The sequence below is a fragment of the Oncorhynchus kisutch genome, linkage group LG17, assembly GCF_002021735.2.
Source record: "Oncorhynchus kisutch isolate 150728-3 linkage group LG17, Okis_V2, whole genome shotgun sequence".
NCBI lineage: Eukaryota > Metazoa > Chordata > Actinopteri > Salmoniformes > Salmonidae > Oncorhynchus > Oncorhynchus kisutch.
In genome coordinates, this window is record NC_034190.2 from 48,534,883 (window position 1) to 48,562,355 (window position 27,473).

General features: G+C 42.1%; 1 protein-coding gene across 1 annotated transcript; it reads left to right on the forward strand.

Annotated features, from left to right (window-relative positions):
* Positions 1-9,357: 9,357 nt before the first annotated feature.
* Positions 9,358-17,697, forward strand: LOC109907783 (translocating chain-associated membrane protein 1-like 1). Its single transcript, XM_020505991.2, has 11 exons — positions 9,358-9,728; positions 10,115-10,175; positions 10,319-10,437; positions 10,773-10,889; positions 10,999-11,057; positions 11,710-11,794; positions 11,996-12,066; positions 13,252-13,356; positions 13,779-13,922; positions 14,069-14,229; positions 14,340-17,697. The coding sequence occupies exons 1-11, from the start codon at positions 9,609-9,611 to the stop codon at positions 14,408-14,410; spliced, it is 1,113 nt and encodes a 370-aa protein (XP_020361580.1). The 5' UTR covers positions 9,358-9,608; the 3' UTR covers positions 14,411-17,697.
* Positions 17,698-27,473: the final 9,776 nt, after the last annotated feature.

A 27,473-nucleotide genomic window follows, 5' to 3' on the forward strand; every position in this document is an offset into this window, starting at 1 on the left:
TGACCTGGAGCAGGTGGTGGTTGCCCTCAAAATGACAGAGACAGTCAGTATGGACCAACTCTATGAAGAGTGTTGTGTTAGCCGGGAGGAAATACAGAAAGCCAGACAGGATGCCACAAAATCCACCAGTGAGAAGTGGGTGGCAGTTTTCCAAAACCTAGGGAAAGCCAACTTGAATCAGCATGTTCATGGTTTGTCTCATTTGTCCTCAGTGTGCCAGGCTCAAATGCCTTTGTCGAGAATATTTTCTCTCTGATGACCATTAAATGGTCAGACTCCAGAAACAGATGCAACACAGAGGCTCTGTGACAGAGCTGATCAAAAATAAACTTCAAATATCTGTGAACTGTGTAAACAATGGACATGAAACAGAACACAGGCAGTGTCTGGAAAGGGGGGGGGGGAATAACGACATCAATGCTGACACCGGGATGAAACAGAAGAACAGACAGATATAAGGAGGCAATCAAAACTTGAAGGAGCACAGGTGAGTCTAATGAAGCGCCGATGCGTGTAACGAAGGTGACAGGTATGTGTAATGATGGGCAGCCTGGTACAGTACCCCCCCCCCCCCCCCCCCCCAGGACGAGCCTGATGAGCCGGCTTGAGGCGTGGGAGCCCGACGAGCTGGTTGAGGCATGATGTGGGATGGGAGGCTGCCGAGCCAACTGAGGCAAGAAAACCTTTCGAGCCAGCTAAGGCAACTCCGGTTCTTTCGGCAGCGGCACCCGGACCCAACGTCACCAACCCCAACAAAAAAACTAAAAAACTCCGATGCTTCCAATATTGGTGTCTGCATTCTGTGAGGACAGACGTGCGTAATGATGGGCAGCCTGGTGACCTCAAGCGCCAGAGAGGGGGAGCGGGAGCAGGTGTGACACTTTATGCTGTTGTCTGGGCCCAATAATGTTTGTTCCATGTTATGTGCTGCTGCCATGTTGTGTTTCTACCATGTTGTTGTCATGTTGTATTGCTAATATGCTGTGTTGTCATGTGCTGCTGCCATGCTATTTTGTTGTCTTAGGTCTCTCTTTATGTTGTGTTGTGGTGACTCTCTTGTCGTGATGAGTGTTTTGTCCTATATTTTTCTATTATTTTACATTTTTAATATCAGCCCCCGTCCCCACAGGAGGCCTTTTGCCTTTTGGTAGGCCTTCATTGTAAATAAGAATGTGTTGTTAACTGATTTGCCTAGTTAAATTAACAAAAATAAAATCCACAGGAGTCCAAGTTTCACCATGGCAAAGACATTGACAATACGTTAGCACATGAGAATTATTAGAATAAGGCAAATATTAGTAAATTACTGCATTCTATCAATGCTGGCATTTGAGGGCTACCTGAGACATGAAACAGATACAGTTGAAGTCGGAAGTTTACATACAATTAGGTTGGTGTCATTAAAACTTGTTTTTCAACCACTCCACAAATTTCTTGTTAACAAACTATAGTTTTGGCAAGTCGGTTAAGACATCTACTTTGTGCATAACACAAGTCATTTTTCCAATAATTGTTAACAGACAGATTATTTCACGTATAATTCACTGTATCACAATTCCAGTGGGTCAGAAGTCTACATACACTATGTGCCTTTAAACAGCTTGGAAAATTCCAGAAAATGATGTCATGGCTTTAGATGCTTCTGATAGGCTAATTGGCATCATTTGAGTCTATTGGAGAAGTACCTGTAGATGTATTTCAAGGTCTACCTTCGAACTCAGTGCCTCTTTGCTTGACATCATGGGAAAATCAAAAGAAATCAGCCAAGACCTCAGAAAAACAATTGTAGGCCTCCACAAGTCTGGGTAATACTTGGAGCAATTTCCAAATGCCTGAAGGTACCATGTACATCTGTACAAACAATAGTACGCAAGTATAAACACCATGGGACCACACAGCCGTCATACCGCTCAGGAAAGAGACGTGTTCCATCTCCTAGAGATTAAAATACTTTGGTGCGAAAAGTGCAAATCAATTGATAATGGTTGTTTAGGACCGCACGTACACGACAGAGCATGCAGACAGGTTATGTGAAGACAAAGCTTCTGAAAGGCTGGTGTATAGGACCAGCATGGGAGAAATAGAGGCAGCTGCTGTCGGTGTCGCCCTTTTTCTCCAAGTTGTAAAAGCAAGCAGAGCAGTAACTGGTTACTCTGACTGATCTGGCAGGGTAACTGCTGTTTGACAGGTGAAAAACATATTTATTCCCAGTGCTTAGCTTGTAGTGTAACTTCTGTTACCTTAGCAAATGTTTCATCTGCTCTCGACTGAAGTGAATTAACTAGAAGTTAGCTAGTAGCTACCACAGCCAGTTCAGCTCTAGCTATCTACCAGGTAGCACTATCTAACGTCTGTTGTGTATATGGAAATGTTTTGTAGCCTATTTTGTTCCGTTTCAATAGATGTAAATTTGATGATGTACCATGAGCTAGAGTTAATGGTAAATGGTAAACATTAGCTATCTAGCTAACTCACTAACTTCTGCTATTATTTTTGCCTCAATTACACTAGACCTGAATCAAATGAAACCAGCAGCCAAATGATGGAACACCGATATGACATTTTCTTCAGTGCAATTGTAATGGCTGTCGTCTGTGGAAGAAGGGGAGGACCAAAGCGCAGCGTGGTTAGTGTTCATCTTTTTAATAAGAAACTGAACACTTCAAAAAAACAAAGTGACAACCCGAAACAGTTCTCTCTGGTGCAGACACACAAAGACTGAAAATAACCACCCACAAAACACAAAGGAAAACAGGCTACCTAAATATGGTTCTCAATCAGGGAGAACGATAGACAGCTGCCTCTGATTGAGAACCATATCAGGCCAAACATAGGAATAGAAAACATAGAAAAACTAACTAAAACCACCCCAACTCACGCCCTGACCATACTAAATAAAGACAAAACAAAGGAATAAAGGTCAGAACGTGACAGCAATGCAAGTTTTTATTAGTCAGGATAGCAATGTAACGCTATTGAGCTGTCAGTTTCCCTAGCTAATTCCCTACCTATCACACTGACACGGTATAAACAGCTATACAGGCTTCACTGCCATGGTGCACAGTTAGTACACAAGACTGTGCTCGTCATGTCTGAGCAGGATCAGATGGTGACAGGTGTCCCTGCAGGATCAGACAGCCAGGGAAGACCAGTCTACGGAGCTCAGGAGAATTTTGTAGTATATTAGCCATAACAATCAGTGAATGGATACGAAGTTCGATATTGAGTTGATGTCACACCCTGACCATGTTTCTATATTTTGTTTGGTCAGGGTGTGATCTGAGTGGGCATTCTATGTTACATGTCTAGTTTGTCTATTTCTATGTTTGGCCTGATATGGTTCTCAATCAGAGGCAGGTGTTAGTCATTGTCACTGATTGGGAACCATATTTAGGTAGCCTGTTTGGTGTTGGGTTTTGTGGGTGATTGTTCCGGTCTCTGTGTTTGCACCAGATAGGGATGTTTTTTTGGTGTGTTTTTTTTTCTTCTCTCCCACGGTTCTTGTTTTGTTTGTCTGTTCATGTGTAGTTGCTTTATTAAAGAACCATGAATAGTAACCACGCTGCGTATTGGTCCGCCTCTCCATCAACTCAAGAAAACCGTTACAGTTGATGGGTAGGCTACAGTCTGGGATCAGGGAATAATGGTAATTTCAATTATTGAACAACTTATTATATTCTTGGATAATGTACACCAAGGTAATTATTTTTCATGCCTCATCTGAGCAGGATCAGATAGTGACCTGGGTCTCATTAGGGTCAGGCAGCCAGGGAAGATAAGTCTGTGACGGCGCAGAGGTGAGCTTTTGCAGATTAAACACTTTATTCTCTCTGCGCAGCAAACCCTGGACAAGCAAGAAGCTTCAAAGGTTGAAACTATTTTAAGGTGGTCTGTCACACCCTGACCTTAGTATTCTTTGTTTTCCTTGTTATTTTTGTTAGGTCAGGGTGTGACATGGGTGATGTATTTGTTTTTTTGTCTTGTCTAAGGGTTTTGTATGTTTATGGGGCTGTTTCCTTTCTAGGTCAATTGTATGTCTATGGTTGCCTACATTGGTTCTCAATTAGAGGCAGCTGTCTATCGTTGTCTCTGATTGGGAACCATATTTAGGCAGCCATATTCTGTGGGTACTTTGTGGGTGATTGTCTATGTTAGTTGCTTGTGTCAGCGCAGTTTTCTTAGCTTCACGGTCGTTATTTGTTTATAAAAGGGCCGTGGGTCATATTAGATTGTGTAGAAGTGCAGGAAATGAACTTCAGATGCCCCAAAAAATTTAAGGACCCCCCCAGACCCCCCGCCAAGTTATGTCGCCTCCACTTCTAAAACCAAAGTTGCGCCCGTGGTTCAAGTTAATGGAAACATAGCGTGTGAGTTGTCTGAGGGGGAAGGGGAACACTGAAAACGATCTGTTATTGGCATAGGTTTGGAACTGCCTTTGTTATTGGTCTACTAACCAATTTACCACATGGTGATGTCAAAACCGGCCGTGATTGGAAGTTCCATAGGACGGCGAACAATTGGCCCAGCGTCGTCCGGGTTAGGGTTTGGCCGGGGTAGGCCGTCATTGTAAATAAGAATTTGTTTCCAACTGACTTGCCTAGTTAAATAAAGGTTAAATAAATATAAAATAAGGTCCTGTTTAGATTGTATTTTCAACCAGCAACTATCAGGATATAACAATGATCAAATTGTTTCACACTTTTACAGTGTTAGTTTAATCAGCACCTCCATTAGGGCAAGGCAAGAGTGCATGAAAATCTAGTATGGAATGACATTATATTTCACACTGGAAGCAAACAGGGTAATCTAAGAAAACATGTTAAGGTGTGATAGTGACATGACTACCATTAATGTGATTTTTTTATTTTATTTTACCTTTATTTAACCAGGCAAGTCAGTTAAGAACACATTCTTATTTTCAATGACGGCCTGGGAACAGTGGGTTAACTGCCTGTTCAGGGGCAGAACGACAGATTTGCTCTAACGCTCTAACCACCTTGTCAGCTCGGGGGTTTGAACTCACAACCTTCCGGTTACTAGTCCAACGCTCTAACCACTAGGCTACCCTGCCGCCCCGTGATGACCGCTATTTATCACATAATTGCCTACTACGTTTAATTATTACTCCGTTAAATTAATCATGTAAAAATGAACTCATTAGGAATTTGGGGCACCACGGGAAAAGTTTTTTTTAATGAGTTACCGTCTCCCGAATTAACTCAAGAATATATAGATATCGTACCGGTCATCAATTAATAATTTCCTCATATCAGTCTCATTCTGAACATCGTTGACTTCTTGAATCTGCACAAACCCGAATCTTACATACATAACTACCTTATACACTTGTTACACAAGATGGAGATTTAAAGAGAGAGAGAACGAGAGAGAAAGAGAAACAACACTTGGATTCATTTGTAAACAACGCTTAGTTTAGCCCTAATACCTTGCCCTGAACTGCCGTTCCTTTGGGTAAGAAGTAATGTAATGATCTATTTACGTGTTGACGGTCTTCCTCTCTGTTGGTCCCTCTTTGGATGGCCTTGTCCTTCGTTCTCAGGTTTAAGTCTCTGATTGTCCACAAGAGGTCACAATGTCCTTAGTTGTCTGTTTACGTGCACTCGTTCTGGAAGAGTGGTCTCCTAAGGACGGCTAAACTGTCATCGTCAAAATGATGGTTGTAAAGATGGGGAGAGGTCTAGCCGTAATAAAGAGATGCTCTGCTTTTTTGACACCACACTCCAAAAAGCAAGTTCTACAGGCTCTAGTTTTGTCGAATCTTGATTATTGTCCAGTCATGTGGTCCAGTGCTGCAGGCAAAGACCTAGTTAAGCTGCAGCTGGCCCAGAACAGAGGCACGTTTTTCTCTTCATTGTAATCAGATTGCTGCTATAAATACTACGCATGCCAGTCTCTCTTGGTTAAGAGTTGAGGAGAGACTGACTGTATCACTTCTTCTTTTTATAAGAAACATTAATGTGTTGAAAATCCCACATTTTTTGGCATAGTCAATTTACACACAGCTCTGACACACACACTTATCCCACCAGACATGCCGTCAGAGGACTTTTCACAGTCCCCAAATCCCCCAAAAATGTAAGAAAACGTACAGTATTATATAGAGCCCTTATTGCATGGAACTTCCTTCCATCTCATATCACTCAAATAAACAGCAAACCTGTTTTTTTTTTCAAACAGATAAAGCAACACCTCGCGGCACAATGGCTCTCCCCTATTTGACCTAGATAGTTTGTGTGTATGCATTGATACGTTAGGCTACGTGTGCCTTTAAAAAAAAAAAAAATGTAGTTCTGTCCTTGAGCTGTTCTTGTCATTCTGTATTATGTTTCATGTTTTGTGTGGACCCCAGGAAGAGTAGCTGCTGCTTTTGCAACAGCTAATGGGGATCCTAATAAAATACCCCAAAATACCAGAGTGGTGATGAAAGCAGTGTAGGACACGGTGATTTGAAGAGAATAACTTGATGGTCCTATTAAATTCATCTTCTTAGATTATGTATTCAACCATAGCAGTTACTCAACTCTAGCATTGATTGTTAAGAGGTTCCTTTGTCTTCAACCTCGTGTTGTGTTTTCGTGGTCGCGACTATCTTAGCCCACTCTGCAGCTGTGGTCCGTTTAGCCAGTTATGTTAACTCTTAACTCAAATGCTTTATATCCTCGTGTAAAAATGGGTGCGTTTACGTCAAGCTGACACGCTCTTTGGGTTCCCTGGGGCGTGGCTAGTTACGAGGCAAGGTATCACAATATACTATGATCTTATTAGAGAACTGAAATCACAATCTTATTGTCACAAAAACATTCTCTTTATCCTGGATATTTCCCACACGACATAAAGTATGTAAACGTGATATACACAGTATGAAAGAATCTTCAAGTTACAGTGTTTTCGTTATAACGTCTTCATGCTACTTTTAATGACGTCACAAAATAGGCATCATTCCCAATATTCGGTTATTCAAATATATTGTCCCAGTGTCCATGGTTTGATGTTGTAGTTTTGGGCAGAGAACTCTTCATAAGACACAAAGACATTCTGATCATCCAAACTAGGCCCCAAAAAGAATTGTCTGCCTCCTATGGTTTACGATCAACGTGAGGGGTCATAAAAACCCCACATCCATCCCTCTCCACCTCTGTGAGAGAACGAGAGCTCTGTAGAGCTGATCCACTGTCACTTGATCTTTTGGATCCTCACAGGAGAGTCATGACAGTGTTTTGTTTTTCCAACTGATATTCAACATAACAACAATAAATGTATGTATTGTTTTGGAAATCATATAAAATGCTGGTTAGTATAGAGTCGTTACATGACCCGACTCTATAAGTCAATATGTAATTCATATACAGTAATTATATTTTGCTTCGTAGAAGCCTAGTGGTTAGAGCGTTGGGCCAGTAACTGAAATTAACCGAAAGGTTGCTAGATCGAATCCCCGACCTGACAAGGTAAAAATCTGTTGTTCTGCCCCTGAACAAGGCAGTTAACCCACTGGTCCTAGGCCGTCATCGTATGAAAGAAATAGTTCATAACTGACTTGCCTAGTAAAATAAAAAGAATTCAGGCCCCCATGAAATAACACCATACATGGATCCTACTGAGTATTCTCAACCACACTTCTACCTACACTACCGGTCAAACGTTTTAGAATACCTACTCATTCAAGGGTTTTTCTTTCTTTCTTTTTTTACTATTTTCTACATTGTAGAATAATACTGAAGACATCAGAACTATGAAATAACACATATGGAATCATGTAGTAACCAAGAAGTGTTAAACAAATCCAAATATATTTTATATTATTTAAATAGCCACCCTTTGACTTCATGACAGCTTTGCACACTCCTGGCATTCTGTCAACCAGCTTTACCTGGAATGCTTTTCCAACAGTCTTGAAGGATTTCCCACATATGCTGAGCACGTTGGCTGCTTTTCCTTCACTCTGCGGTCCAACTCATCCCAAACCATCTCAATTTGGTTGAGTTTGGGGATTGTGGAGGCCAGGTCATCTGCAATCCATAACTCTCCTTCTGGTGAAATAGCCCATACACAGCCTGGAGGTGTGTTGGGTCATTGTCCTATTGAAAAAAAACAAATGATAGTCCCACTAAGACCAAACCAGATGGGATGGTGTATCGCTGCAGAATGCTGTGGTAGCCATGCTGGTTAAGTGTGCCTTGAATTCTAAATAAATCACAAACAGTGTCACCAGCAAAGCACACCCACACCATCACACCTCCTCTTCCATGCTTTACGGTGGAACACACATGCAGAGATCATCCGTTCACCTACAAAGACATGTTAGTTGAAACCAAACATCTCAAATTTGGACTCCAGACCAAAGGACAAATATCCACCGGTCGAATGTTCATTTCATGTGTTTCTTAACCGAAGCAAGTCTCTTCTTATTATTGGTGTCCTTTAGTAGTGCTTAATTTGTTTAATACATTTTTTGTTACTACATCAAATCAAATGTTATTGGTCACATACACATGGTCAGCAGATGTTATTGCGAGTGTAGCAAAATGCTTATGCTTCTAGATCCGACAGTGCAGCTGTATCTAACAGGTAATATCTAACAATTCCACAACAAAACCTAATATCTAACAAATTCCACAACAGAACCTAATACACACAATCTAATAAAGGGATGGGATAAGAATATATAAGTATAAAATATATGGATGAGCAGTGACAGAGCGGCTGAGATGCAATAGATAGTAAAGAATAGATAGTGAAGGATACAATATACATTATATACATATGAGATAAGTAATGCGAGATAAGTAAATATTCTTAAAGTGGCATTATTAAAGTGACTAGTGTTCCATTTATTAAAGTGGCCAATGATATCAAGTCTGTAGGTAGGGGTGGCTGTTTAAAGAATCTGATGGCCTTGAGATAGAAGCTGTTTTTCATCTCTTTTTCTGTTTTTCATGATTCCATGTGTGTTATTTCATAGTTTTGATGTATTCACTATTATTCTACAATGTAGAAAATAGTACAAATAAAGAAAAACCCTTGGAGGAGTAGGTTTTCTAAATATATAGATTCTACAGAACCTACTGTATTGAGTATTCCCAACCCCACTTCTACCTCTGCACATTGAATAGTTGTTTCTCTAAACTTTGAACATTGTATTTTTCGATATTGGTCTTAAAAAAATGTTTTTAGAGGCATGTTTGTAATTGTTTTCGTAAATTCCTCGCCACATTTGCTTATACGCACAATACAAATGTACATTGATTCAAATGTAATATAGCATCTTGATTGACTTCTCCACGTTTCAGTTTTCAATTGCGGGCTTTTATTTTGACGGTTTCCTCATTACCATACAAAATAGACGTCAGCATTTGTGCAGCTGGCAAAAAAAATACTGGTGGACGTTTAACTGACTTACGAACAAATCGCGTGTGTATTTGGTACATATTTTTTGTTGTCGTTTCTTAGCTAACACATGACCTGCAATTTACCCAGTGTACTGGCAGTGGTGGAGGGAGCAAAAGAGGAGAGTTTGCATCTGTGTGCAAGCGGGGGGCAGCGAGTGACTGAAGTGCGGCAGGGAGGGAGAGCTGTATCGGTCAGCCATGGGTTTCCGAAAGAAGAACAAGAGCCCGGCGGTGCTGAGCCACGAGTTCGTGATCCAGAATCACGCCGATATGGTTTCGTGTGTGGCTATGGTCATTCTCCTCGGCCTGATGTTCGAGGTACAGTGTTAAATCCTGGGATGTATGCTGTATAAGTTAGCTTAGGTAGGGCAAGTAGCTAGATCTTTTTTTTATATATAAAAAAAAAAAGCATCGTCTATGTTGACGAGGGGGGCTGGGCGCTAGCGTCGCCCTTCTCATGTGTCACACTGATTGCACACGGGGGGGCACTGTTCAAGCTAGTGGCTGCCTGGTCAGCTGGCGTTTCACACAGCCTAGTTGGCGACCTAATACTGCCAAATGGATTGCTAGCCAGTTAGCTTTGACATCTGTGTTACAGCAAAATACGGGGATTGTTTACATTATCCACCCAACCTCTGCCTAACACATTTGTACTGTTGTTGACTCTCACGCACATTTACACTTATGTCCTTCCTTTATTGTAGGTGACAGCGAAGTTTGCTGTCATGTTCATCACTGTCCAGTACAATGTGACGCAAGGTCTTGGTAAGTTTTTCCATTTGTCTTTTGTATCTATTTTTAAAAGAAGATAATTTGCCTTTTTATTACATGATTTAGTACTTGTATCCAATACCTTGTATTTGATTCCCTCGAGCCATGTTTTTTGTTTGTTCTTTGTGTGTTATCAGATGAGAGGGCTGAGCCAGTTAACCTGTACCAGTATGGCCTTAAAGACATGGCCACTGTGTTCTTCTACCTGCTCATCGCTGTCATACTCCACGCCTTAATACAGGAATACGTTCTTGACGTGAGTGTCTATGCACACAGACCCTGACACACTGTGTGTGTGTGTGACCTGGGAGAGAAAGCGGGACCTCTGTATAGGTCGTTGCTCCAAAGAACACATACGTCACTGTGTATGCGAGAGTGTGTGTGTGTGTGTGTCGTCCGTCCCCCCCCCCCTTCTTTTCCATCTCTCTGTGTGAGTCATAAAATAAGGTCTGGCCTTCTCTCTCATCAGCCTTATCCTCCTCACCCTCTTAGCCATTCTAATAGCGTCCCCCCACATCCACTACACAGCCCACAACAAATGATAACTGACACGTTTCCCAGCTTCTCATGTCCTATTCTCTCTGATTTCAGAAAATGAATAGGCGGTTGCATCTGTCAAAAACCAAACACAGCAAGTTCAATGAGTCGGGACAGCTTGCTGCCTTCTACTTAATCTCCTTCATCTGGGGCTGCAGCATCTTAACAGCGGTAAAAAGGCCAACGAAGCACTGCCAGGGAACATTATGTGACGAGACGAGCACTCCATCCCGTTGTATTTGTTCTTTGGCTCACGCCTTCTCTTCTTTTCATCTGTTAGGAGGAATTTGCAACAAATCCTACTTTCCTATGGGCGGGCTATCCACACACCCACATGGTGTAAGTAAGGATTTATACATTTCATTTTACACACCTTCAGCTTGCTCGGTCATTATTTCAACAATATGTCAGTAGGACAGGGTAAGACCTCTATTCATCACGGCTCGTTCTGTGTGTTCTTGTTTAGAGTTACCAAGCATTCTTGAACACAGGTTTTCTGGGAAGGCTCGGCTGTTTTGAGGTGGCACATCGGACAGGCCTTGCTTTCCCAGGGTGCTTTGCAGCCCCAGTATTGCGTGTGGGAGAACACTTCTGCTGTATTGGGCTGCCTCATCAAATCCATGTTAGATGTCAGGTTCCCCTGAAATATTTATGAAGAATGGGATATTTTACTCAAGCTAGACACACAGTGCCAGGTGTGTCTCTCTCTTCCCATCCTTTCCAGATTTGTCATTGTGTTACGAGGCATCTTATTTCTATGCATTTTAATTTGTGGGAAATGGAATAAGCAGGTATGCATAGATTGTGAACTGAATATTTTCTTCCAAATTACCTTTTTTTATTATTGATGGACTTTAATGTACCATCAAATAACATGCATATATTACGGGATTGAAGTTATCATGGTCAAACCTTCCAATCATATCCACTCCCTCCCTACATTGATAGACCTGATCTCTCCCTCTGCCTGCCTGTCACCTGTCCTCTGCAGCTTTCAGGTGAAGTTCTTCTACATTTGCCAAATGGCCTACTGGCTCCACGCCCTTCCTGAGCTGTACTTCCAGAAAGTGCGAAAGGTAAGTGTCCATGATCGCACCAGGGGTTAGGTCCTAAAGATGACCCATCTGTTATTTTAAAACCTGGAAGGATATATGTTGTTATACTGTAATTGTGCTACGTCTTGTGAATATATATATATATATAGTTCCTATTCTTTATTCTCATCTTACACTGATTCAGCAGTCATGAATAAAGGCTCTGTTCTGCTTGTTTCTCAGGAGGACATTCCCCGCCAGCTCTATTACATTTGCCTTTACGTCTTCCACATCACCGGTGCCTACGTCTTAAAGTGAGTGTGTCCTTTTCAGTGAAGTGGTCAGATAAGAGGATGAATGGGCTATTCGAATGGAGCTGCCGTTTTGGAAGTTTTCTGTTTGCACTTTTATTAAGGCCTGTATTCCACGGCCTTGAGTGAGCCGTTTCCCAAATAATTGAATGAAGCGGCAGAACCTCTCTTCAAGCCGAGGAAAGGGTTTGGTATGGCAGAGGGGTAAACGCACTACATATCTGGGTGCTCCCGTCATTGCAATGAAGTGTGTGTGAGCAGCTGTGGATATTCCCTTATCGCCTCGTGACTGTGTGTGAGGTGGCCTGGTTCAGTGTGATGGGACGATGCGGACAACAAGGGAGGTATTCAAACTATGCCAGAGGGATACCGCTGTCAAAACAATCCCGTTTATGTCATATATCCCGACGAGAGTTTGTGTGCTGGGTGGGGGAGATGGGTGGGGTTGGTTGTAAACATTTCCTTACTTTATCCTCAAAATACAGGCAGTCTTTTAAACTTACCACACACAGGTTATGTCTGACAAACTCATTTGTTCTGGGGAAAGTGGCTATGGAAAGATTTAGTAGTAATAGCAGATGGTAGAATCATCAGTAGTACCTCTAACTGGTTTAGTTGACTTCTGAACCTTGGCCCAATATTATTTAATGGCCCTCCGTCCTCTCTCCTTCAAGACCGCTGGTCTGGAAGACGGGGTAAAGGCAGCACAGGGCATTCATTTGATTCTAGTGCGCCCCACATCTGGCCGACGGGAGTCTAGGGAAGGAAGGAGGTCGTTCAAGACTATTTGCAAATCGCTGCAATGTGATGTATCCTGTACACCTGTCGGGGCTGGCTGGCCATGTCCTCAATCGGCCTCAGGGTTGACGTTTCCGCTAGGGTAGCAGCAATCGCAGTGGTGCCGTTCTTACCGAATAAAACAAACGCAATCTTTCTAATAGATCGGACACCTACTACTGAACAATATTGGAGTACTGCAGCTTATAATTGCATGCATCAGTTATAGGCTGTTATGGTAGATATGCATGAATCATCTGGATGTCTTTAAAAGACTATGCTTCCTGCTGCAAATGGGAATAATATTGAGTATTTCAGTGCTGTTAATCCCTGGACAGAAAATGCCATCTGAAGTTCTGATATGTTTCACCTGGTGCTGTGCTGACTTCCTGTTTCCTGTGTGTTCACTAGCCTCCACCGGCTGGGCCTGTTGCTGCTTGTACCTCACTCCCTGGTGGAGCTCCTGTTCCACGCCTCGCGCCTGTTCTATTTCAGTGACGAGAACAAGCAGAAGGGGTATGGATTGTACACTGGCAGTAGAATCTGCACACAGGGTTTTGGGATTTAGTTCGAATTATCACCATCCTTCAGCAACTCACTCGTGTGATCCAATGGGAGCTTATCCTTCTATGTCGGCGTCCCCTGATTTTGGTTTGAATAACTTGGTAGTGATGGTGTCTTGCATCAGGAGTTCCCAAACTCTGTCCTGGGGCCACCCCTGGGTGCATGCCTATTTTTTTACCCTAACACTACACAGCTGACTCCAATAACAAACTCCTCATCAAGCTTGGATTATTTGTATAGTGCTAGGGCAAAAAAAACGAAACTTGCCCCAGGATAAAGTTTGGGGGGAAACCCTTTCTTACATGAGCCCGTAGAAGATGTCACTGCTATTGCCGTGGTGACTTGTAACCCCCCCTCTGTTTCTCCTTTCCCAGTTTCACTTTGTGGGCGATGCTTTTCGTCATCGCACGCCTCGTCACCCTCACCCTCTCCGTACTGACATTCGGCTTCGGACTGCCCCGTGCAGAGAACCAGGGATTCTCACTGGCAGAGGGAAACTTTAATGTGCTCACCGTTAGGCAAGTCATGTTCCTTAAGGTCACTTTTTAATTTGCCCTCTCTCCCCTTCTTATTGGGGCCTTGAGAGCAAGTTAGAACCTTTCCTCTTTCTAAAAGAATAGATGCCTGCTCATGGCTGGTCCTCATGTTTCCTTCCCTGACTCAGGATGACATGCCTGGCTGCCATTTGCCTCACCCAGGCTTGGATGATGTGGAAATTCATCAACTTTCAGCTGAAGAAGTGGAGGGAGCACAGCCAGAGCCAGGCTTCCAAGGTGAAGGCTATCAGCCCAAAGAGCAAGCCCCACAAGAAGGACCCAGCCCGGGGTGAGTCCCCCACCACTGCCCACTCTAAACACCCACCTCCAGCCATTTGTAACTCTGTGACGCAAATATGTTTCTGACATGTTGTTCTTGTTCCTTTTATGTTTTGTTAGGAGGTTCTGCCAACGGTGTTGGTCTGAAGTCTGATGACAAGACATCACCTCGGGCAAGAAAAGCCTTGTAGAGATGGAGGGAGAGAACTAAGTGAGGGGGCTGCTCTCAATGTTACACTTTTCACCACATAAAAAAAAAAAGTTAGCTTACTGTTCGCCAAAATAACCACTTAAGTGCACAAAGAAACCGTAACTTAACCATCTCTTGAGTTAGAACTGTTAAAAACTAGGTTCTGTTTTGATGACCTGATACGTTTGTGTTCAGTCGTTCTTTCTCAGGATGTAATTAATGTAGGTCGGGCATGGTCGACTGGTTAAACGCTTTAACTGGATAAATTGGTCAAAAAGTGTCCCTTTTGGAGCGGACTTCCTATTGCATCCAGCTTCAGGGCCTGATTCTATCAAACTTGTTAACCGGGTTTATGAGGAAGTCAAAACAAGTACTGTTCAATTTGCATTGCAAGAGTGCATGTCAGGATTCCTGTTCTCACCCGAACATGTAAAAGAATGGGGAAACATTGGGCATGAAGTTTAGCCGTTTACCTGGCCGTTGGTTTCGATTGAATAGGGACCTCACCATTAACTCCTAAAGGGTGTCTGTTTACTGCCTGTATTGTTACCTGCCAGTTGCCATATGAAACCTGGGCTATTATGGGATTGAGGGCACTGTTTGTCATTAGTAGCCCCATCTTTTGACTCAACTGGCCTTCATCCAGGAATCGGAACTCCTGGCGGGAGATACTGTCTTTATCCATGCAGAACTAGATCTCTTGAGCAGATGATGCATTCAGAGTAGGATTTGTGCAGGTGAGGTTTGTGTGTTTCAGTTCAGGATTTCGATCCATGATATCTTCATTTAACAACAGTGGTCCTTTCTGCGCTCAAGTTATTGTTAAGCTTCGAGGGTCATGGTTTTGACGTGCTGTCATGTTTGAGTTTGCATATCTCAGAAGCATTCGGTGGCCTTTTTTTTCACATCCGCTGGTAGAGTTTTGAGTTATTTATTTCAGTCGTATCTTGTTTAAAAAATTAAAAAAATTATCATGCTTTGGCAACTCTCTTAACCAGCATAGACGAAGTACAAAGTGAAACGCTTTGTCTCGGCGCTCAACCCAAATAATACGAAACTCCTTTAAGTGTCCTTAAAATGTCAGTGGCGCGAACTGTGAAATTTTCCTTGGGTTTCCTTTTCTGTTTGCCTTTTTTTATATCGGGGTATATGATGGCGGGCAGCTGCCTCCGGAAACACCCACCTATTCTACTGTACGTCCCGTTCTCAGATGGGAGAGGTGCGTGTTTGAGCCTTTGTGCATTGTTACCTGTGGTAATGCTTCTGTTGCGTCCGTGAGGAAGTGAATGCGCGCCGCATGAGTCATGCTTTCGTCTTAGCTTTTTTTTCTTGGTGGTGGAAAAAAAAAGTTGTTGCCTTTGTGGCATTATAGAATGTGACACAACCAGTTTATAGACTCCCCTCGTTTTCCTTTTTAAATCCTCTACCTTGTTTTCATTTCACCCTTTTTTTGTTCATTGACGAAAGGCCTTTGTAACGGAGACGATGAGTGACAACTTGAGTATATTCTATATAAAGTTAGTTGTTGGATGCTTACAACCTCTGGCCCTTCCTTAACCCTGTGCTGTATGAAAGAGATTCTGTGAGTTCTGTTTGCCAAATTTGGGGTGACGGGGTGGGGGGGGGGGGATTCTTGCTCCACCTTTCCAGTGATTTGGAAGTTTGCCTTTGGACACTTATGTCCTACTGTAGAACCAATGCTGTTGCCACAAATGGGCCAGGTTACCAGTCCTGCTTTGGTGAACCTGATCTCAACTCTGCTTCACCAACTTCTCTGACTAGTGTTATAGTTGGCTGAAGCATGTACTGGTCTGGGACCAGGCTACTTGTTTGGTAGGTTGCATAGTGTTTTTCTTTTTGGTGGGAAGTACATGAGGAGTCGTGACTAGTTTAGTCCTCATAACGCTCTATCTTATTGAGTGTGGAGGACTTGTGTTCTGTTATGTGGCAATGTCTCTGAGGAGGAAAGGTGGAGCAGAGGACCTTTTTTACACCAGTCTACTTTACTGTATCGGGTGTTTAAAATCTACATGAATCTAACGCTACACTGTACTAAAAATGGTCAGAATTTTTAAACCTATTTTTATATATTTGAAGAACTTTATTCAGCACACAGATATAAATATCAGAATATTATTTTGCATCCACATTGGCATGTTTTTCTACATCAAAAGACGAAGCTTTCTCCCCTTTCTAAGTCAGGGTTCACATGTCAGTTTCACCATCGTAGTCTATTTCATAGACTCGGATGTATATATTGAGTAGAGTAAATGAGAACCACTCTGCCATAAGATAGTGCTTTCTGAGCATCATGTGGAAACTGTCTACTGTAGTTGTATTGTATTCTTCTGTATCTGCTGTCCATGGCACTAAGTAGCAAAGCTACTGTTTGATTAGCAAGGATCCTGATGTGTTTATTATTGTTCTAAGGTGTATTTAAATCAGTGGGTCGTCCTACTCTTACACTAGCCTGATCCCAGACCTGTGTCTTCTTTAGCCAACTCCTCTGCTAGCATGACAACCATAGTCAGAGACGTTGACTAGGATATTAGTATCTGATCAAGGGCCAGGCTATTGTTGACCCTGTAAAACAACACATTTCACTCCACCTAGCTGGTGTGTGGCACTAACACATCTAACTATATACAACACTTTGGTGAAGTGATAATTACAATAAAGGAAAGATGAGCATTTTGCCCTTCATCCATTCCTTTATGAATTGATTTGATGTCATGATACACTGAGGGGGCCGAGTAACAGGAGTTTCTCTAGCCAGGTTAAGACACACGCTAACCCTGTAGCATTGAGAAGAGTTGTCTTCTCAATGCTACAACCGCTATTGAAATATACAGTGTAGTGAAGCATGACGCTAATGGATGCCACTGTGTACTGTCAGCATGTTGGGTTGTAGCACTGTTCTGTAGCCTAGCGCGAGTCGTGACTGCAAGGACCGTTTGATCTCTGGTAAGGTGGCAATGGGCCAACACAATGCAAAGTCCCATGCTAATAATTTATTAGTGTATATCAGCCGTTTAGGTGGCAACGAACATTTGATGCATTTGCAATGGGATGCATACTCCTTCATAGCAGCCAGGTACACAGAAGAAAAACATTGTTATGGTTCATGCACTGTCCTTGTTTTGTGTTTTTGCTGCTTGCTTCTAGATTTAAAAAAAAAAAATATTTCAAAAAACGTGTCGTCTCTGGAATGTAAATTTATGCAAAAATCTTGGTATTTCTTTTGTTTGTACTTATTTCATGTTTGAATAAAGCTTTTGATTATCCAGAGTGTTGCTGTCGTCTTTAGTGGGATTTGTTAAGTAGCCTAACGTTTGGAGTGTTTCTACATATGTCGGCGCGGGGGGTGCAGTCCTTTTAAAATACTCATTACTGTATTAGAATGAGGAATCTCTTGTCAGTCGTACAGCAGGGGCTTTTGAGACACTTTTCAACTGATGTTTATATTGCCGTGTCTGCCCCTCCCGCTGTTTTTCTTATGTTCAACTTTAGATTGGTGTACCATCACACTCTCATGCTTAATTTTCACTACATGGATACCAATTTTAAACTTCTGCAGACGAGGCTCACGTTTCTATTTTGACTTCATCTCAAAAGTATTTTTCCTTAATTATTTGTGCCATCAAAACATCAGCGGGAAGCAAGAGTGTGTGTGTATGTGGGGCTCAGTTGGTAGAGCATGGCGCTTGCGACGCCAGGGTTGTGGGTTCGATTCTCAAGGGGAATTGAAGCGGATTATGTTTTAAATCTCTGAAGATCAACGGGAAAGTTATTTCACAGACAAACAGGTGGACATTTTGTGTGAGGGCAGAAAGAACGATGAATAAAATACTGCTGCTTATAATTTGGATTAGGCAGGCCGTTTTTGTAATGCTCCTTCAAACGATGTTCGGCAATGGTTCTCCATGTATTTTGGTAAATAACAGGGTAGCTAGGTAAGTAGCTGATTTTGTAAATGGTGTGCAGAGAAGACCAGAAAAATATGAGCCATTTGTTTTCAATATGTGAGGGTTACATTGAAACTGTATTGTAGCCGTTACTGGGTTCAAAGGTTCACTCTGGGTTCAAAGCTACTTTGGCCTAAATATTTCTGTACCTTTTAAATAGTATTGTGTGTTGTGAAATTGTTAGATATTGTAATAATATGCCTTTACAGTCTCCACGCATTACTTCCTTGATCAAACAAAAAGCTACAAAGGAGTTTGCAAAAGCAGAGACCGGAAGGTTGCAAGTTCAAACCCCCGAGCTGACAAGGTACAAATCTGTCGTTCTTCCCCTGAACAGGCAGTTAACCCACTGTTCCTAGGCCGTCATTGAAAATAAGAATTTGTTCTTAGCTGACTTGCCTAGTTGAATAAAGGTTAAAAAAAATTAAAACATGGTAGCATCCAAATTCATGTTGAAGGGTGGGGAACCTGACTGGGGGGGGAAATCCTGTGGTTGTAGATACACCCTGTTTCTGTGACACCGACCTTGCTTCTATGGGTTGCAGAACTATATAGGTTGGTTCTGTTCAAACGTGAGGAAGATCCGGAGGGCATGCTGATAAAGGAGTTCATGAAAATGGCCCCAAAAGGGAGGTGTGGGAACGTATATCATGTCTTCAACAACCACGAGCAGGTGAAAAGGTGGAGGGTACTTCACCTATGAAATGTTGAGATAGGCCAAGAATGAAATCAGGGAGGTAATGAGGATGAAGCAAGACCTGAAGTCTCCCCACCTCTGACTTTGACCTCTGGATGAGGACCATCCTGGCAGAAATGAAGGAGTGGGTGGTGCCATTATTGGTAGGGGCAGAGGTAGGAGCTGTAGCTCAAATCAAAGCAAATCAAAATGTATTTGTCACATGAGCCGAATACAACACCTGTTGCTTACTTACAAGCCCTTAACCAACAATGCATTTCAAAAAATAAGAGTTAAGAAAATATTTACTAAATAAATGAAAGTTTTTTTTTTTAATGTAGCAAATCAAAAAAGTAACACAAGACAATGACATAACAATAACAAGGCTATATAAAATATAAAAGGGGGCACCAGTACAGAGTCAATGTGCAGGGGTACAGGTTAGGCGAGGTCATTTGTAAAGTGACTATGCATAGGTAATAAACAGCCAGTAGCAGCAGTATAAAGAAACATGTAAATAGTGGATGGATGGATGGCAGGAAGCTTGGTCCCAGTGATGTACTGGGCCGTACGCACTATCCTATGCAGCGCCTTATCGTCAGATGCTGAGCAGTTGCCATACCAGGCGGTGATGGCCCTATAAGTTGTGGGGGCAATCACATGTAAAGCTGTAGGGTGCGGTGCAGCAGTGGGAGGGATTGCAGGGTTGATGGTGGGGCCGGATGCGGCACCCTACCCCAAAGGCCACAGATATAAACAAGCAGCAGTGAAAGTGATAAACTAGTGGCCGTGTTAGGGACTACGGCAGTTAGAGACGAAGGCAATACAGCTCTGGGGTGTGGAGGCTGTACAGTAGCAGCAGGAATAGTTTATGTACGTACGTGACTTGTAGCTCTACACTGATTGTACAAAAAATTAGGGCCGCCTTCCTATTATTGAGTTGCACCCCCTTTTCCCCTCAGAACAGCCTCAATTTGTTGGGGCACAGACTCTACAACGTGTCAAGCTTTCCACAGGGATGCTGGTCCATGTTGACTCCAATGCTTCCCCCAGTTGTGTCAAGTTGCCTAGATGTCCTGCTGTTGAGAGTGAAAAACCCAGCAACTTTGCAGTTCTTGACACACTCAAACCAGTGCGCCTGGCACCTACTACCATACCCCGTTCAAAGACATTTAAATATTTTGTCTTGCCCATTCACCCTCTGAATGGCACACATACACAATACAATGGAGTAAACAGTTTATTGATATCAATAAGGGATCATAGCTTTCACCTGGATTCACCTGGTTAGTCTATCCCATGGAAAGAGCAGGTGTTATACAAAGTAAAGAAAACACTAGCATTTGTAAGATCTGTTATTGCTCTGATCTGGAATGTGCGGATGCAAATAAAGCTGTTGACTAAACCTTTGAATTGCAGGGATTTAAGACAGGGTACGTGGGAGTCGATGCAAGACACACAAGTAGAGACACATTCAAAATTAAGCACAGCTAAGGGATTATACATTACAATTAATACATTTGGTTTTATTTATTCAAATGAGCTAACTTGCTTAGGTCCTTTGCACTTAATCATTTTCATTGTGGATCCATATGAAGTCTTCAGTGTGTGTGCATGTGTATTACTGCAAATAGGCTGGTGTTTGATGATGACTTTTGAGACAAGTGCACAAGAAAAAGTATGTTTTCTCAGATCCTCTTTTCCCCCTTTCCTCGCCATCCTCCCTTATTTCCCTCTGGTATTGAGGCTTACTGTCTTAATGTGAAAATAATGGTACAATCCTCCTGATTATGGAAAAAGCAGGACTGCAATAAGCATCTTCTACCTTTGGCCCACAAGAGGGCAATGATGAGTCTCACCTGAGGGACCATTGCAGTCTGCAGGGGGATAGCTGCAGGCAGCTCGACCTGCATTAATAAATCACCACTCAGAGAGAGAAAGAGAGAGAGAGTCACACACACACACACACACACACACACAGTTACAGACGCTCTCACACACATTCAACCACAGAGATACGGAAGCACACACTCACACACACACACTCTCAGACCTACAGTCAATATCGTTAGCGTTAAAAGCCAAACTAAACAGGCATACGGGGGAGAAATGGATAGAGAGAACGAGGGAAAAATGGATTAAGAGAACGAGGGAGAGAGACACAGTAGAAACAAACCTCTGCCTCGGTGCTAAAGCATCTCGGTGTGGGTGCTATGTTTCAGAGTGATGGGGATTTTGTCAGTGATCCCCAGCATGAGGATCAGTGGGAACCAGACAATCAGACTGGAGCTCTGCAGGGTCGCCAGGATGACACCAGTTCTCGCACACACACTCTCCATCACACACACCATACCAGGCAGCAGCTATTCAGCTCTTTACAAGGCTCCCAAACCTCTGTGAGTGAGTGAGTGAGAGAGAGAGAGAGAGAGAGAGAGAGAGAGAGAGAGAGAGAGAGAGAATGACCCAGCGGTAAGGTTTCACAGTGCCCAGAGTGAGGCTTTTTATTAGCCAATGGTAAGATATAGGCCAGTGAAAAGTATTTACAAAAAAAGAATCAACTGGATCAAAAAGAGCTCTTTAAAACAAAAACCCAGCAGCATTGCCAACCTGTTGCCTGTCCCACAAACAATGAGAGGACAGGCCCCCTGAATATGTAGAAACTCCTCCTCTCCACGGAGAACATGTACCGTACATATGCTTCAATCATCATTGCACAATACAACACATGCAAATTAGAACATATTGTCTACTGAAAAGAAGCATTCTGTGACAATTACATCACACGTGTCCCTGAATACAATGACAAAATCTACACGGCCTATAGAGCCCTCACTCTGTTGGGTGTGTGGGTTGGTTTGTGTAAGAGAGAGGGGAGAGGAAAGAGATGTGAAGGATAGGATACTCTGTCTGTATGTGGCCAGTCTGAGATCAACTCCAGTCTCCTATTGTGCCTGCTGACATCATGCGTATGTTCATCAATGGGCGTATTGAGTGAATATAGTCATTCACTTAATGACAAGCTAATGTCAGAAATGCCGGTGCTTTACAGAGTATCACAGTTCAAAGGAGAGGTGAGCATCCTAAATTGTTGCAATGAAACGACTGCTGCAGAATCTACCGCTGCCCATTTTGTTAACCTCTGTCTACAGGCCCTGTGACCTGTCTTATAGGTTGAAGGCAGTCCTGCATAGAGGTTTGTGTTGCCGTTCCTCATGCATTGAGTTGACAAGGATAACACATGGCAATGGCAGGGCTCTACGCTGACCCTTTTTACAAGGAGAATGTGTGCGCCTCAGTTGAAAAATGTAGGCACACACAAAGAAATGAAAAATATTTTCGATATTAAAGCTATAATTCTTCCTTTTTTCTTCTAGGCGCACTGGTTCTACTAAATCAAAATTCCAGGTCACACAGCTAAATATTTAGGTGCATATGCAAGCAAAATGGTCGCACTGTAGAACCCTGTACTGTACCACTGTATAATACAGCTTCTGCTTGTGTTGAATTGTTTTGCTCCTACAAATAAAATAGTGTTTGAAATCATTCCGTTTTATTATCAATGATGTAATGCTTTTATCTCCTAGAGTGAACGCTTAACAGAGTGATATGTTTTCCATTACAGAATTCACTATATTTATTTGCCACCAGACTCTGCCCTATTTTTACAGGTAAGCCTCCACGACTTTGAATAATTGTAATAATTATTGTAATTAAAAGCATGTACAGTATGCATTGTCCATTGGTAAATGTAACAACCATTATAATTACACTGAATTTGCTATTTGCCCTTCAGATGCAACAACGTGTCTTGGAGGAGATCGGTTTGGAGGTCGTTCTCTCAGAGGGGGATATTGCCTACCTGACCCTCTCCTTGATATGCAGGGGGTTAAGGGTTGTTGTGAGCAGTGGAGAATTTCGAAAGTGGACCCACTTTGCCTGGCTGGACTGTAAGTAGCCAATGCAATTAGTCTGAGATGTAATTTGATATAGACAGTGCATTCGGAAAGTACTGAGTAAAGGGACTGAATACTTATGTAAATATAATATTTCAGTGTTTTATTTGTAATTCATTTGCAAACATTTCAAAAAAACTGTTTTTTTGCTTTGTGATTTTGGGGTATTGTGTGTAGATTGATGAGAAAATAATGATTCAAGTCATGGGATCTGAGTACTTTCCGAATGCACTGTAGGTACCAATCAACACGTCTATTGCTATATTGTTCAGTATTATTCCATGTTTGAGACTATTTCAATAATGACCGTAAAAGAATGATGAACAGAAAACGACATCTGTTTTTATGAAGCCCTTGTGGCTCAGGCAGCAGAACAACAGTGGCATGAAAATGTTACAACACAGTTGATTGACTCAAGAATGGAATTTACCATCCTGTTTACCTCCCTGTTTCATGTATCATGTCATCATAGGCAGTATTCTAATTATAAGCATGTTCAATTTAGTAATGTTATGTTCTCCCTGATTCTCCCTCTGTTCCTTGATACAGACGTCGAGAGCATGCTACAGACGTTTGAAGTGTTGATGTGTATTAACTGCAATGAGTACTTCAAAGACAGTGTGGGGTACACAGGGAATTGGAAACGTGGAGTTCTCCGGGGGGGGGGGGGGGGGGGGGTGCCTAGACTGCCAGTTTTAGGTACTGGGGAAAGAGAGAGCAGGGGGATGGAGGTCTGTTATGTCTGTGACAGAGGGGTATATCCGTTACATATAGGTGAAGGGGGGTCTGAGTGGGTACTGAGGAAAGAGAGAGAAACTCCATGAGGGATTATATGAAAACCACACCAAAGAACAAAACAACACTGCACACTACATTCCTACTAAACAGTTTGTTGAATCAATCACACAACGCATACTAATTACAATTGAGCATGATAGACTCCGTGTACATTTGTTTTTGTGTGTTTGTTAGACTACATGCAGGAGACTACTGGTTGACCCATCAAATCAATCAATCACATTTTATTTGTCACATGCACCACATACAACAGGTGTAAACATCAGACGAGTCCCGAGACGCTTGTGGGGGTAGTAGAGCAAAACGGAGTACGCCATCGTGTCCGTGAGAGTCTCATGTTTCCATAGAGGGGTATAATAATAGTTTCATAGTTTGTCGGCCAAGCCGTTCGGAAACTACAGGCAACACTGTGAGAAGACCGATTGCCGGGAGGTCTCATGGCCTGACAAACACCTCTCTAGCTCTGTCAACGCAGATGCGGAAGTGAGACATAGGCGAATGCGGGGGATATCTCTAACTTAAATGTACAGATTTTTTTTTGTATTTTTCTTATGCTAATTGATTTCCAGTACATCAACCTTAGGGGGTTTAAAAAGTACAACATTTGCAAATAAAACAAGGAAATAGTCAAACAAAATATCAATAACAAGGCTATACTGTATGTATACACTGAACAAGAATATAAAACGCAACATGCAACAATTTCAAAGATTTTACTGAGTTACAGTTCATATAAGGAAATCAGTCAATTGAAATACATTGATTTGGCCCTAATCTATGGATTTCACATGACTGGGCAGGGGCGCAGCCACGGTGGGCCTGGGAGGGCATAGGCCCACCAACTTGGGAGCCAGGCCCTCCCACTGGGGAGCCAGGCCCAGCCAATCAGAATGAGTTTTTCCCCACAAAACGGTTTTTATTACAGACAGCTTTATTAATCCTCAGCTTCATCAGCTGGCTGGTCTCAGACGATCCCGCAGGTGAAGGAGCTGTGTTATTGACTTACTTTTTATTTGTACTTTTTATTTTAGCCTACTTGGTAAGTAGTTTCTGCTTCTTGAACTGCACTATTGGTTAAGGTCTTGTAAGCAAGCATTTCACTGTAAAGTCTACACTTGTTGTATTCGGCGCATGTGGCAAATAAAGTTTGATTTGATTTGATCTGGATGTGGAGGTCCTGGGCTGGCATGGTTCGACATGGTCTGCGGTTGTGAGGCCCAGTTGGACGTACTGCCAAATTCTCTAAAACTAAGTTAGAGGCAGTTTATGGTAGAGAAATTAACATTAAATTCTCTGGCAACAGCTCTGGTGGACATTCCTGCAGTCAGCATGCCAATTGCCCGCTCCCTTAAAACTTGAGACATCTGTGGCATTGTGTTGTGTGACAAAACTGCAAATTTAAGAGTGGCCTTTTGTTATCCCTAGCACAAGGTGCACCTCTGTAATGATCGTGCTGTTTTAATCAGCTTCTTGACATGCCACACCTGTCAGGTGGGTGGATTATCTTGGCAAAGCAGAAATGCCCACTAACAGGGATGTAAAGAAATGTGTGCACAAAATTGGAGAGAAATAAGCTTTTTTGGGGTACAGAACACTTCTGAGATCTTTTATTTTAGCTTATGAAACATCGGACCAACACTTTACATGTTACGTTTATATTTTTGTTCAGTATACAAGGAGTACCTGTACCGAGTCTGTGTACTGGCAGTTGACTTGATGAGGTAATATGTACATGTAGGTAAGGGTAAACTGCAAGTTCTCCGGGTAGCCATTTGATTAACTGTTCAGCAGTCTTATGAGATGGATATCTTGCAAATTTACTTTGGATGATGTGTAATTTGTGTAGGCAGGAAGCATATGTACTGGCCCACACAATATTAGATATTAGATATTTTAAACTAAATGTAGTATAGATTTAGGATGCAAGCCTGATGAACCACAGGACTCATCTTTTTGATGATACCAATGGACTTCATCACTTTACTGCAGACAAAGCACTTTCAGACTCCTATGTATGCTGCATTACCATTTTAGGATTTATGTGTTGAGTATAACCTGCACACAGGGTTGGGTAAGTCCATTTCTAAATGTAATCCGTTAGTTACTAGTTACTTGTCCAAAATTGTAATCAGTAACGTAACGTACTTTCCCCTTAAGGGGCATCAGAAGAAGACATAAATGTATGTTACCAATTGAACGACATCTATTGCAGGATAAATCCATGTTAAAGTTGACATAGTTGGCCATATATGGATGTTACATTTTACTTTATGGGTTGGTTAAGCTATAGAAAAGTTGTGGGCAGAACTGAAAAAGTGTGTGCGAGCAAGGAGGCCTTAGAAACCTGACTCAGTTACACCAGCTCTGTCAGGAGGAATGTGTCATAATTCACCCAACTTATTGTGAGAAGCTTGTGGAAGGCTACCTGAAACATTTGACCCAAGTTAAACAATTTAAAGGCAATGCTACCAAATACTAATTGAGTGTATGTAAACTTCTGACCCACTGGGAATGTGATGAAAGCTGAAATAAATCATTCTCTGTACTATTATTCTGACATTTCACATTCTTAAAATAAAGTGGTGATCCTAACTGACCTAAGACAGGGAATTTTTACTAGGATTAAATGTCAGGAATTGTGAAAAACTGAGATCAAATGTATTTGGCCAAGGTTTATGTAAACGTCCGACTTCAACTGTATGTGAGAAAAATTAATGCCTTATGCTGCCTTTGCTCTAGGCCTATTGTTTACCTTTTTGTCGGGGACACTTTGATATCTTGATCATATGCAGCTGTTTAAAGGGCAAATCCACAGATGAAACAATAACAAAATGGCCACCATGCCTCTGTTTTAGTACAAAGCTGAGGGATGGGCCTGGATAAATGCAACCACTCTCAGATTAATAGACAGAGCTATGGATGTAAGGACTGACCATCCATGATATCAACATTATTGTTTAAACCGGGTTATGAGGCTATAAGACGTTTGTTTACATTTACAATGTTTAAAAACATTGGAGAAAAACAAGCTTATATTTTGGGTTCTCATGGAGTGTGACAGTTGAACTAAGCTCATGAAGGATTTATAAGTTATATTCTTCAAGAATCAATGGATATTTACAAGGGTTTTTCTTTATTTGTACTATTTTCTACATTGTAGAATAATAGTGAAGACAAATAACACATAATGTAGTAACCAAAAAAGTGTTAAACGAATCAAATTCTTCAAATAGCGACCTTGATGACCGCTTTGCACACTCTTGGCATTCTCTCAACCAGCTTCATGAGGTAGTCACCTGGAATGCATTTCAATTAACAGGTGTGCCTTAAGTTAATTTGTGGTATTTCTTTCCTTTTTTCATAAAATGTAATCTTTTTTTAACTAGGCAAGTCAGTTAATTAAGAACATATTCTTATTTACAATGACGGCCTACCAGGGAACAGTGGGTTAACTGCCTTGTTCAGGGGCAGAACAACAGATTTGTACCTTGTCAGCTTGGGGATTCGAGGCACTAACCACTAGGCTACCTGCCGCCTTGCTTTCTGGTTGGCTGGCTGGTTATGACACACCCACCACTCCGAGACCAGTCCGGGACGCAGCTACCTATACTCGAAGAAAACTGCTGGACGTAATGACAAGACACTTCAAAAAAGAAAAAAACTTTTCTTCCC